We start from the raw sequence: 14,208 nt of genomic DNA on the forward strand, positions 1-14,208 counted from the left end.
TTGAAAGATAATAGGAATCCTTAATGCACTAACAAATTTTTAAACTCAAAAAACTTCTAGAAGGTGTTAGTTTGAGCCCTCAAACTTATAGTTTCAGAAAACTAAAATCGTCGTTTTAGGTTAAAATTTTCATCTTTTTGGCAATTTGATTGCTGGAATAGAAATATATCAGAAAGACCAACCTAAATTTTCAATCTCAAAACTCTAAAACCAAGTGGTCAAACCATAGTTTCAGTTCTAGAAATCATAGTTTCAGCACCAAAAACTTAGGTTTCCGCAAACAAATTTTTGATTTTGAAGTTACAAACCTGTTCAAAATTCTAATTTACACTAAACCAGCTATCAAAAACCAACTTTTTATTTTCATGCACCGAGTTTGAGAGAGTTTAAGAGTTTTAGGTTTGAGTTTTCAAAAACTAAGTTTAAGATATCAAAAGATTCGGTTTTCTCGAAACTTTTTGCAAGTTAAAGCAAAAACCAGATATAATACAGCGTATAGAAAATTTTAAGATTAAAAAAATTCAACTTCAGCTACGATAGTTTCAGGTTTCAGATTATCGTTTCAGTCAAAAAATTTTCTAAAAATTTTTAACCAAAAAATTAAGTTTTGAACCAATAATAACCAATAAAGGCATATAGTTATATTGTTAACCATACCATAGCATCAACAAAACTTCACTTGAACAAAGTTTCAGGTTTCAGTTAAGGTTTCAGCGAATACAATACTTGAAAAACTTAGAAAAAAATTTAGAAAAATTTTTTTTCCAAAGAAATTTTTTTATTTCCTTATCTTATTATTAATAACCTTTGTTAATATTCAATAATTCTTAAGAGGTTTTCATTACTCTAAGACATACTAATCAAATAGTACAACTTGGCTTAAGAAAAATAAAACAAACATCAGGAAATTAATGTCAACACATTTTAAAATTGACGTCAGTACAATAAATTTAAAGCTCAAATTAGGAAATAAAGTCTCTAACATCATATGGTATATCACTAACACTGAAAAAAATCATATTAGTATACTAGCAAAACAGCCTAACGAAGATAAACACGAATTATACGTCTTCTTTCGACGAAATACTCCAGAAATTGACACAATTCTTCAGCAAATAAAAATACCAAATAACATAATTTGTATACCGAAAGAGCGATTAATTGCTTCACTCCCGATTGCTTTTTGATATCATAATATACCAAAGCACAAAACTACTTGCATTTTAATCATTTTTTATTAAAAACACAAAAATTAAAAATCATAACAAGTTCATAAGAAAAATTTAAATATTTTTTATATTGTTTATCATTCCCTAGATAATTATTTATGTCCGTAAAAGGATGTAAAATGCTATGACCAACTTTTATTAAGTAAATACAACACCATTTAATTTAAAACTAAAATTAAAAAATAAATCCACAAAAATTATTTGGTATATCACCAATATCCAAAAAGATCAAATCACAATTTTGTCCAAACACCCACACAAAAATATTCACGAATTAACCATTCTTTCCAGCAGCAATACCCCAGAGATAACTTCTATCTTAAAAAAGCTTAAACAACCCCATAGCACTATTGATCTATCTAACAAAAACTCGTATTCATTGAAACCAGCAAACTTCCTTGTAACTTAAATACAAATATTTTAGTCCGTACAATTGATCAGTACAGAACACATCCAAACCCTTTATATATTGTTAAGAAAACATTGAGTGAATATAACAAAAATGGCAAACGTAGTAGCATACCCAGATTTAGCTCTCGAAAAGTTTACCGGCTTAGATCCGAATGAAGATGCAAGAGATTTTCTTGATATAGTAGAGAAAAAGATAGCATTTTCCCTAGGCACTAGACCAGGAGATGCAGGTGACGAACAAGACGCATATGATAACAGACAAAGAGCCTTATTTGGTTCAATATTAAGAGGTCCAGCCGCTCAATGGTATCAGGGATTAGCAGCAAACTTACCTTGGAATGATATAAGAGATCAATTCATAGATAGATTCACTGATGATAAGGATAAATATAGGAGACGAATAGAAGCAGAAAACATCAAAAGACAACCTGATGAATTCATTAAAAGCTACATACATAGATTAAGCACTGCAGTAGACCGTGGATGGCCTAATCCAACTTTTAATGATGATCAAAGAACATCAAAGAAAATGGAATTCTTTGTACGCGGCTTAAGCCCGCCAGGCTTGAAACAAAAGGCTCATCAATTCCTAATTGAGAATCCACCCGCAACTTGGCAACAATTAAAAAATCATATTGCTACAAAAGACTTAAGTTTTGCAATAAGTAGTGAATTTATCGGAACAGCATCCAGTAGCATAGAAAATAAATTGGAAATAGAGGGAATAAAGAATCAACTTAAAGAGTTAACAGGACTAATGAAGGATCATAAAATAAACGCAGCCTATAATCCACATGAGCATAGAAACAGACAAAACAACCCAATGTTTTGCAACTGGTGTTGCATGTCAGGCCACACGATAAGCCACTGCTTTAAATATAACGATCAACAGGAGCAAAATTATAACTCGCTTCAATTAAGAGAGAATTCAAACAGAAGTCACCATAACTATAGCAAGAGTAGGTCAAGAGTAGACAACAATTTCAATGACATAAACTCTCAACATGAATTCAGGCATTTGTCAAACTACAATGAAAGTTCTCAACCGCGTGAGAGTTCGAACAGTGAAAAATCCTTCAACGAAAATAACGATTGTCATTCACCTTACCAGATCCACAACTTTAGTGATGATGACATTCCAGGAGACTATACCGATAATGAGTGTGAACTTGCTAATTGAAACTAGATCAGTCTCCGTCCGAACCAAAAATACAATTATATATTAATTTATACCAATATCCCGTCGGAGACAAAAATAAAAATAACGGTCTGGAAACCCAATTTCTACTAGACACTGGAGCAACATGTTCGCTTATTAATTTTGACAGTTATGAACAATATTGTAAAATACAACCTCTACAGCTTAATAAATCTAGATCCAACACAGTTGCTGTAAATGGAGAAAAACTTAAACTTATAGGTTATACTAATTTTGAATCAACTTTTGGTACAAACACTGATAATCCCGTAAAAATCAAAGCATGGATTTCAGCCGAGAACGGATGCGATCTAAATATATTAGGAATGGATTTCATTTCTCACAACATTAAATCAATAAACTTTCCAAATTTAAACTTAGAATTAAAAAAATACCCAGATATAACAGTTCCTATTAGTATTATAAGAAGCAAAAGTTATCCATATCTAAGTTTTTATCAAAATGTACTTCTCGATAAAAATATAACTATTGCACCAAAATCATCCAGCGTAATTTCAATTTCTCCAGCAGGCATAGTTTTCAAATTAGGAACATCGTTTAGAATTGATAAGTCCTTAGAACAAAAAGGCATCAATGCAAAAAGCACTTATTGTAGGAATGAAATTAAGTCAATGCCTATCGTACTAAAAAATTCCAGAGAATCAAAAGTAGATATAAACAAAGGTGTAATAGGCCAAACGTTTGAAAACATAGAAATAAAATAAACCCGTTTCTTTGTGCTTTAAAACAATATTTTCTTTAAAGCTTTTATAACGCTTAAAATTTTGTGAAGTTTACCTAAAATTTTTTATACTGAGCAGTAAACTTTGTTTAATATTACTAAACAATAAGATTACGAATATTATCCTCCAAATGTACTACAATGAAAAGCGGTTCTGTATGACACCCAAAAGGATATGCCAGAAAGCATGAACACGGATTTAATTCTTAACCGAGATCGAAAACAGTCAAGTACGCTAACAATTTTGGACCATCCTCATTATCAAATAAAGATAGAGGGATCGGAACCCAATGGCTCAGAAAAAAAAAAAAGTTTTTCGACTTCAACATATTTGCAAAAAAATTGCAAAAAGCCAGGAGTTTAAAACATTACAATTTTAAGAGTCTATAATAATTTCATTTTCAGGCGGTTTTATTAACTGAAAATTCAGTATTACACTTAAGGGAATGACAAATTACCCTACGTACAATAACGAGAATTAATAGAGTGAAACCTTTGATAAAAGAACTAGCCAATGTAAAATTGTAACAAACCCATTCTGCGAAGTTAATTTGCACCATCGGATTCCTCTTAGGGCCCAAGTAGGGACCGATGACAATAATTATTATCTTTGTAGTTTTCAAATTACAAAATGCAAACTAGAAGAAATTCATCAAAAAGGGAAACATCACCTCCTTTTTTCTCAACACATTGAGTAAAATTTTCATCAATGTTCTTTATCATAAAATGGGCGAACAAACGTTTTTCGACTCGACCCGCCGCAGATTTATGCCAGCATTTGTTGGTGGCTTCATGTAGCCTTTTTAAAATTATGGTACCATATTCTTTCAACATCGCAAATGCTTGTTGGTGGCTGTTTGCAGCCTTTGAGACTCTTATGATTCGCTCCTCACAATTTGGCCAAAATATCAATTCGGTAGTTCAAAATCCACAACATGCAGGCATTTAAACCCTTAAAAACAACAAATTTTCAGAAGCAACATTTTGAAAATTGTACTGCATCATCCTTAAGATTGTTTATGTTAAATTTTTGCATCATAAAGTTCAGAATGACTTTCTGTACTAAAGATGTGAACATGGATTGATGCAGAGGATTAAAACCAAAGAGAAACTAATAAACTTATCTTTTTGAAAACTATACAGTTTGCAAATTGTCTGTTTAATTTTCCTTTTCTACGATATTTCATTTTGATTTGATTCTAATTTAAATCTTTTCTTTTTTCTATCAAAAAATGTAACAAAAATTGCTGGTTATGACAACCAGGTGGACATACATTTATATTAGGGGTTAATTAATGCCCAAATTTCCATTTTTCCTTTAACTACATAAGTTTAATATCTGAGCTTATCTGTGTCGGAAAATGCTTTATTCCTGTGGTTAATTAACACCATGATCGTCTTTCTTCATTTGTATTCCTGTGGTTAATAAACACCATGATTGTCTTTCTTCATTTGTTTTCCGTGGTGGGTTTGTGTGAAACCACAAGATTATATTTTCCACCTTTTATATATATATATATACAATTTTACACTTTGTCCTTCATTGTTCAAACATTTGATAATTAGCCTTAATATCCGAATGTAATTCGGGATCTTGAATATTTGGTCATTTTATATTGATGTTTAGCAAAATGGAATACGACCCAGTTTTAAACTGGAACTGCAGAAATGCAGACTCTGCACCAGAGGAATTTAAAAGAAAGCTGCCTCTCAGGAAGAAACAACGGAAACCGGTAGCAGTTCAATCTTTGTCAATGGACGACGGGTTAAATAAGAACCCTCGCAACTTTCCCAGTTTAACCCAAAGATTGGAGCTGCAGAAGTGCAGAGAAACCAAATTGGATACGGAAAATCCAAAATATATAACGAGTTTAAAGTACTCAATAAAGGAAAATTATAACAGATGGAAACTGCCGTCGTTCATTGAAGTCGTCTACTCAACCACAATGGAAAAGACGATGATGCCTATCGACTTCATAACCCAGCCAGAAGTGGTTATAAAGAACGAAAACAACTTCTGGAAATTAAAGAAGAAGGAGGAACACGGCTACATCCTCAAGGCAGGAGGCACGCAAGTCACCATCCCGTTCGAGGGAATAACTGCTTTTCTGAACCATGTAAAAAACAGACAGGAAGAACAGGACGACATTCAACAACTTACGGACGGAATGAGCAGACTACGAATCAAGAACAAGATCAAAAAGAAGAAAATCGTGAAGTTGCAACAAAAACTCGAGGCTTCACAAAGGAAGATAGCGATCCTCAGATCATACAACGTGGAGCTTGAATCCGGAAGGAAGCTCTAGATAAAACCTAACTTATCTTTATAACTTTTTCGTTTGATGTTCTCTTTAAATTTTATAACTATAGTATTTAACCAGTAAAGTGTTTAGATTTTCACCATGGTAACTGTAAGAATCGAACAGCTTAATTTTCTAAAAAAAGGGGTGAGTTGTAGTATTGCGAAATACTACACACACACACATAAGACCATTGTCTTAATTGTTTATTTAACGACCCAATTCTAAATTGGAGCGTGCCATTTAAATTAAAGCCTCTTTTCACTAAATCAGATATTGACTGATTTACTCTTATTAGGACTATAAAATCTTGTTGTGAAAATCCACTCTTTTTTAAATACTTGTCCAATTTTTCTCATTTTTTCATGCTCAATATTTTAAAAGGGCGGCGATTATTAAAACGTCCCTTTTAACTTAACTTGAAACACACTGGATAAATATTTAGCAGTCTTGCCGGCTGCACTGAAATTCTCCTTGCTTTGATTAAGCAGAGGTGCACCTGCAATATGATGCATCAGAGAGAGTAATATGAATTTTTAATAAGACAAACTGAAGGCTGCGGTTTTTATCAAAGGTGACTAATAAGTTGAAGATATTTGATTTGAAAAAATCAAATAAAAACTAGTTGAAAATTCCCTTATTAAAAAGGGAGAACAAAGGAGCAGGTGAAACCTGAATAATTAATGATTGAATCAGCCGCCGGTTTATGCTTATGAGCAAAAGGACTGGCCTGAAATCTTCAGTGTTTCATTTTGCTCAGTAAGCAGCAAGTCAGTTCTCTTCAGTCAGATCTTTTAAAAATAAATAATTTTTCTTTTCTGCCCTAACAATAAAATTAATCTAGCCCTTTTCACTTATAAAAAGAGAATAAATTCTCATTTAAGTTCGATAAAATTATAAATCGAGATACTCGAGATAACCAAACCTGAGGAAGTCTGGACTACAAGTACCCAAAGGACTACCCAACCAGAAGTGCTGACTTGGACAAAATCAAGGGCAACCATACATACTAATCAGCCATCGACCTTATTAAGAAGATAAAATATTGATGAACAAAATAAGATTAGCTCAACCTCCCCTCATAGGTGTATTTCTTTAAGCTGTTCGATTCGTTTATATAATCTAATAACCCAGTGCTTTGTATCTAACCAACTAATTAATTCATACCTTTTCTAACTATTGTTTCTACTCTACTTTTTGTCAAGACAATTTGACGATCAAGGTGAGACTTATAATTTAGGATAAAATTACTAAGCATTCAACCAGCAATGAGCGCTTAGTAAACATTTATGAAATAAACATCCAAATTTTTCTAAGAAAGCGATTTCTTTTTCATCAAAACATTCCACGAAGTGCCTTAAAATTGTTTTTGGCCTATTTTTTTCAAAAACTCACCAGCGGCGCAAAAAGTCAAATCAGGTTCTTTAAGTTTGGAAAAAAATTGGCCGCACTGAAAAAGAAGGACAAAGATTTCTAGAAATTACTCAAAGCCGATCCCCCAACTCAAAATAATCCTAGATCAGCGCCTGTATTCAAAATTGGGCTAGCAGTGACTTCCTCAACTGCAGTGAGCAGAAATGAAACGTGCAACCACTGATGAAATGAATTGTTATAATTATAGCAAACCGCGATGAAAGCGCTCAGATTTTATCTTCTGATCCAACCATCAGAAGCTTGAAAAAAAAACAATTTTGATTTCTAAAAATTGTACAAACAAGTTTTTATAATTAGAACAAACTTCAATGGTAGGCTCACTAAAGTTATTAGATTTCTGTACTGATTTCCTTCTATCAAATAGTACAAGTTTAACCGAATTCTCTTTCAATTAACAATTAAGAGCATCGAAAAACATTTTATAAGGGCGCATCAGAAAAAAGTTGAAAATGTGAAGGCGATAAAGTTTGAAGTAAGACAATAACAATAAGTCATCAAACAAAAATAGCTTAACATTCGCAAGCCAAAATGTCAAACCCACGCCAAAGAAAAAGTAACATTAGTTGCCTAAAGCTGCATGCACAATATATTGAAGATTAGATTTATCTCGGCACATAGAACTTTATACAGTTAGGATTGAGATCAGAATAAACAAAACTACTCGTATCAGGGCGAAGCCCTGAATCATCCGACTACCTTTTAAGGGCTATGGAGCAGTAATAACATGAAAATTTAAATTTAATGAAATGAAACTATTTTTTTGATTTGAGATTTTTTTTGTAAAAATCATCCCCCACACACCATATAAAGTACAAAATGATAGATTTCGCTCATAAAAGCAAATCAATTGTTGCAAATAAGCTTCCTTCAACACATTGAGACGATTGCTAAGACGGATTAAATCTTCGCTTACGCGTTAATTGCGAAAAAAAATAATCACAGATGAAACCCCCTTTGAAATTCAAGCTCAGGACAACAATAGCTGTTTAATGACATAAAAAAAATTGGTCAAAAAAGTCGAAGTTTGTCGGATGAAAAAAAAACCATCCCGAGCACAAATATTCCGTTACTTTCGTTACGAAAAACGAAACAATAATTTGTGATGTATCAGAAAAATGTTTGCAAACACCAGAAAACATAAAATATGTACCGTTCATGAAAATCTAGTTTTCGAGTAATTTCAAAAATCTTATTTCCGATCAAAAAAATGAGATGTATGAGATTTGGTCTTACGAGGCATTATTAAGTCAAAAGAGTTTTTCTCAATTTCAAGGTATGACAGTTCAATCTAAAATATTGAACTACATAACTCAAACACAATCATTTTAATCTTTTTCAAGACATTATTAAAATCTAACTTTTTAAAAAAAAGATCTACTTCAAAGACCACATCACAAATACAGTCGATATTATCGACTTAAAACTGAAAAAGAAGACTACTCGTATCAGGGCGAAGCCCTGATTGTTCCGACTACCTTTTAAGGTCTAGCAGGCAGTCAGAGCAGTAATAACAAGAAAAAATTAAATGTAATTAAAAAATGAAAAAAAAAAATTAAAAATTGAGACTTTTTTGGAAATCATCTCCCCACGCCATATAAGAAACAAAGTGATGGATTTCGCTCCTAATAACAAATCAACTATGGCCAATGAGCTTCTTTCAACCAATTTAAAACAATTTCTAAGACGGATTAAACATCGCGAAATATATCGCGCGTTGATTGTCCCAAATTGGCCAAAATGGCAATCTTTAAACCCCCATAATTTTGTGTCTGTTTGTTCCTGGATTCCAGAGACAAGTAGTTAAACATGTTCCAAAAAGTGAGTGGATTCCACGTACAACATTTACGTGTATTCCGCGTACATATACTTGTAACGTAAATTTTGTCGGCACATTTAATTTGTTGCGGATTCCGCAAAATGTAATTGGAATCCGAAAATGTAAGTGCAATCCGCAAAATTTGTAAGCGGAATCCACAAATTGTAAAGGAATTCAGAAATTTGTTTATTACTGAACTTGCATATGCACTTGCGGAATTTAAAAGCAAGGGCTTAACCATTGTCAGCGGAATCCACCTACAAATCTTAAAACATTGGTCAACTAAATCGATGGATGTCTTACTTTAGTATTTGCAGGCAGTTTTTGGGATCATAGTTTTCGAAACACAACACCGAATAAATTCATTGGGTTAATTCGGTAAGTGGGTTAATTCATTATTGGGCTGACAAATCGCCAAATTAGGTCAGTATTTGGGATTCAGTAATTGAGACTCAGTATTTGGGATTTTGTATTTGAGATTCAGTATTTGGGAGCGTGAACTCAATTCATTTTGTTCAAAGGTAGTGAATGATCTATTTTTAATTAATTTGAGTAAATTGTTGGTTTCAGATAAGACTTACCAAAACTTGAAATACAGCAGAATGAAACTTTAAGTTCAAAAACACGAATATCTAGTCCTGAAAATGTTGCCTTATTTAACTATGTTCTGGTTTCGCATTTTGAAAACACTTCAAAATGGCTAAATTAAAACTTTTATTTTCATTGAATGGCTCAAAATGAACTGATGAATAAGTTTAAAAGAATTGAGATCGAAGTCAACCTTTGTAGGAAGTGAGATTGAAGCTGGTTATGTTTGACAGGAATTGAGATGAGATCGAAGTTGCGTGTTTGTCAGGAATTGAGATCGAAGTTGGATATTTTCGACAAGATTTGAGATCGAAGTTGGGTGTTTGACAGGAATTAAGATCAAACATTTGGCATTCCAACTGGTAGCTGGTCAACGTAGTAATTAAAAGATATGGTTTTAAAAGCTACTACACACATATATGTAAACGGAATCCGCAAACAAAATGCGGATTCCACTTACAGTTTGCGGATTCCGCTTACAATTTGCGCATTCCACTTTTAGTTTGCGGATTCCGCTTACAGTTGAGGATTCCGTAACAGCTCAATTCAACTATACACATGTCTTATTATTTGTGTGTGGATTCCACAAACTGTTCTGGATTCCGAATATACGGTTGCGGATTCCGCAAATTCTATTATTTTTGGAGGAATGTTGAACAGTACAGTGTTTTAGGTATTTGTTTGTGGAATCCAAAACAGAAGATCAAAGAAAAGTAGCAATATTGCGGATTCCGCGACAAAACTGATTTGGGCCTGTTGCGGAATCCGCTTACAATGCACAGTTTGGCCTCGTAATGTTGCTTGAAGAAAAAAACCACAGCCACTACGAGCTCAAAAGTTTTGAACAAAAAAGACATAAATGAGTTTCAAAAAATTAACTCGATTGGAGTGAAGTGAGCATGAAACATTTCCTCAGTTTTTTGAAAAATTTTCTTCAGGTAATGTTGATCTTCCAGACAGATCGAGTCCGTCCCGTTCCGCAGCTTTTTTGAAATTATTGGAACAAAATTCAATTCTTGAAAGAGCGTCCCATTATCGCTATTATTATTCTAGAGTTAAATAGCCAGTATACAGAAGATTTAAAACGCGAATTGAGATATTGTTTTAATACGTTTTTCAGGTGGCTGAGAAATAATCATATTAAAAAGTTTCTGTCAACAAAGTTTAAACAAAACTATAGAGACAAAAACATGAACTAAATGATTTAATTTTTTTCTCCTAGGCAACCATTATGTCCCGCGATTTTTAAATCTAGAAAAGCAACTTTTTCCAAATATCAATTCACTCGAAAAACTGAATCAAGTAAGTTTCTGCAATGACAAGTCTTATTATAGGTGGTCAATAACTTTGATTATCCTGAGGTGAGAACCGCTGAGGTGAACTCTAATAAAAACAAAATAAGTGAAGACCAGGTGCTGTTAACAAAATATAGCAGAAGTAACAATAAATGCAAGGAAACAGAAAAACATATTGACTTGTTTTTTGAAAAAACGTACCTTTCGAATATCAAACAAAAATATTTAAACATTTAAAGCTCATCGAATTTTGAGAACAATTTGGGATTGAAAGGTTTTGATAAACTTAACCCAATACGCCAAAACTGATTCATTAGGTTATGACAAAACTGAATCATTCGCCGGGAAATCTAAATATTAAAATCTACTATTAAAACTAGAAGTCGATCACGTTGACATTTACATGTATGATGTTCAAAAATGGTTTTCTCACCTTTCAAATAAGGAAAACTGAACATGAAATCAGAAGAAATTAATAGTCAATTTACGAAAAATCAAATTTGAGCGTATACAAATTTTCAGACTTAATCATGAAAAAAAACAAAGAAATCATCACGACCTATATGTTCATTGACACTTAAGAAGTAGTGGAATTTTCATACATTGAAACTGTTGCAGATCTAAATGGCATGAAATTATGGTATTGAAATAATTGAAGTCAGATTAGATGACACTGAATAAATAGCTTGCTCGATCGAAAAAGGAACTATTTCTGAGCCGAATTCATTTGCCACGTACACCGTAAAAAAAAAACGAAATGTATCGCACTTAAATCATCCCAAACTGGCGATTATCAGTTACATATTACTTCAAAAAATAATCGAATGTGAAATGAGTAATTGATTTTCAACTCAGGGTACTGATATCTTCCGGAAAGTATTTTTTAAACAACTCAAAACGTCTTATTAAATCATCGAAACGAATTAAATAATCGCTGTTTATATGCACACATATTCTGCAACTAAACATGAAAGCGTGCCACTTAAGCTGGAAAAAACTCGTAGTATAAAACCACCATTAACACCCGTAAAAAAAGGACCGGAAAACTTAGATAGGTATCTTATGAGCTTAAATTTGCCCTACCTGCGACTCCAAAAACAGCTTCATCTGACCCCATCTAGGGTTGTGGGGGTTGGTCCTCACTATGAACTTGAGAGCAGTACCATCTCTCTCGAAGTCACCGTCTCTCAGGACATACTTGGACTTAGCCGCCGTCTTAGTTATGAGAGGGAACTTGTCTTTGTCCTCCTCATAGCAAGTGTCACAAATAGGATGAGAGAATTTGTCCAAAAGGTGTGATATATGGAACCCTTTCCGACATTGCACGCACGGAGTTTCCTTGGATCCCAAGGTCATATGCGTTTCATAGGGAGTGTAATTAGGGATTTCTGGAGCTTCAGCTAGAAATAGAAAAACATCCAGTACATTGAATGCTGCAAGATCCAGTATTCTAGTATGCAACCCGTTTTTTTGTTCAATTTTTAAAGCACAAACTGACTCGAACTTTTAAACTTCAACTATTGCCAATAAACAGAGCATAAAAAATATCCAATTTTTTTTTCAACATAGTAAGTTCTTTACTTGAAAAGGTCTTCTCAATGAAAAAATTTGGATGGAAATCGGGAAAAAAAAATCGCAGAATCAATACACTCATACCCTCGCCATTTTCAGCAAGTTGCTCTCGCTCCTCTATGAAGAAACCACCGCCACTATCTCGCATAGACAGAATTGTGGACTGCTTAGATTTTTTGGCTTCAACTGGAGCCCCGCCCACACGACAAAGATGGAAGCGGTTAATTAATTGAAACAATTAATTTGACCCATCAATAAAACTTCTTTTTTAGACTGATGAACCGCATTAGCCAATTCAATTTAATTTGGCAAAGGATGGGTAAAATTGTAATTTTGGTTTTCGTTTATTGTTCTGGTTTCATTCATTTGCTTCTGGTTTAACTTAAAATCATCAAAACAAATACAATTTCTATAACCAAAAGGGATCTCTGGAAAAGATGATTATTTAACGAAAAATTGCAAACCTGTCCACATCCACAAGGATGTAGAATCACTGGTTACTCCATGAAGCGACTGCTTGAGGAGCCCAAACTACGCTTGTAAAACCACCGATGGATTTATTCGTTTTAGCGAGAGTTGAGTTACTAATGTTTTTAATATTGCCGTTTTAATTTTCACTAAATTTCAATTTTTCAACAAAACTTTGAACCTTCTGACGGAAAAACCTAAAAATCCTCAATGACACAACAAAATGTATTGTATCTTAGCAGTTCAGAACAAGACAATTAATTGAGCTCGATTCACTAGCAAGGCTTCGATTTTTCAAATCAAATAGATTTAAGAATTTAATTTACCAATTTGGGGTCGGGAAAACTATTATGTACATCTCAATTTATATTATTATTACACAGATGCGAAGCAGAGCTTCGCACCACTTGTGATACAACACAATCATAAAAAATCATGTCAAAAAAATTGTCGAAACAAACTAGGTGAAGCAAAATTTTCGTATATCTCGATGAAGGACATCTAGAGCCCAGCTAAAGCTGGAGGTATGTGTTTGATATTGATATTTTTCGAATTTGTTATACTGATGCGGGACGAAATGCGTAAACTCAAAAATTGGACTTTGCACAAAACCTTAATTGTTTCTCTAATAAAATAAAGGAGAGTAATAATTTCTGATATCTTAGAATTTTCCCAAAGACATAACCTTAAAAAATCAGGTGTAGACGCTTCTACAGGAAAAATTCGCGCAACCATTTCTTTAGATTGAAATTTTCATCTCAGATTTGACAGGGTAGTTTTTAAGATAATACAAAAAATTTCTACAAAACGGTCAAAGTTCAAAAACTTGACTTTACAAAATTCATAACTTTTTGCTGCTAAAAGCAGGTCGTGGCCAGTAAAGTAGAGAAGATTCCCAAAATCTAGTTTCTCGATTGAACACGTAAACTGATAATTGGCACGGTAATTTTCGAGTGGCATCAAAAAAATCCCAAAAAGTCAATGTTTCAAAACGTTCACTTGTTTGAAGGTCATAACTTTTTTCTAGAGAAACTGGGCGTAGCAAATTATACAGGTCGGCTTCCAACAACCTGTTGTGTCGATTAAACCTATGATATCAGATTTGGTAGGATAGCTATCGAGAAAAGTCCAAAAAACGGTCAACAAATAGAAAGT

At 33.2% G+C, this 14,208-nt stretch overlaps 1 protein-coding gene across 1 annotated transcript in view; it reads right to left on the reverse strand.

Annotated features, from left to right (window-relative positions):
• The window catches only part of LOC134844655 (DNA repair protein complementing XP-A cells homolog), a 53,096-nt gene that overhangs the window by 34,395 nt on the left and 4,493 nt on the right, over window positions 1-14,208 (reverse strand). The window contains exons 2-3 of the mRNA XM_063861453.1: window positions 12,670-12,771; window positions 12,097-12,413 (exon numbers count right to left, since the gene is read on the reverse strand). Coding sequence (XP_063717523.1) covers window positions 12,097-12,413; window positions 12,670-12,771 — 419 coding nt within the window. The remainder of the gene's footprint in view (window positions 1-12,096; window positions 12,414-12,669; window positions 12,772-14,208) is intronic.

The sequence above is a fragment of the Symsagittifera roscoffensis genome, chromosome 4, assembly GCF_963678635.1.
Source record: "Symsagittifera roscoffensis chromosome 4, txSymRosc1.1, whole genome shotgun sequence".
In the NCBI taxonomy this organism is placed as follows: Eukaryota; Metazoa; Xenacoelomorpha; order Acoela; family Convolutidae; genus Symsagittifera; species Symsagittifera roscoffensis.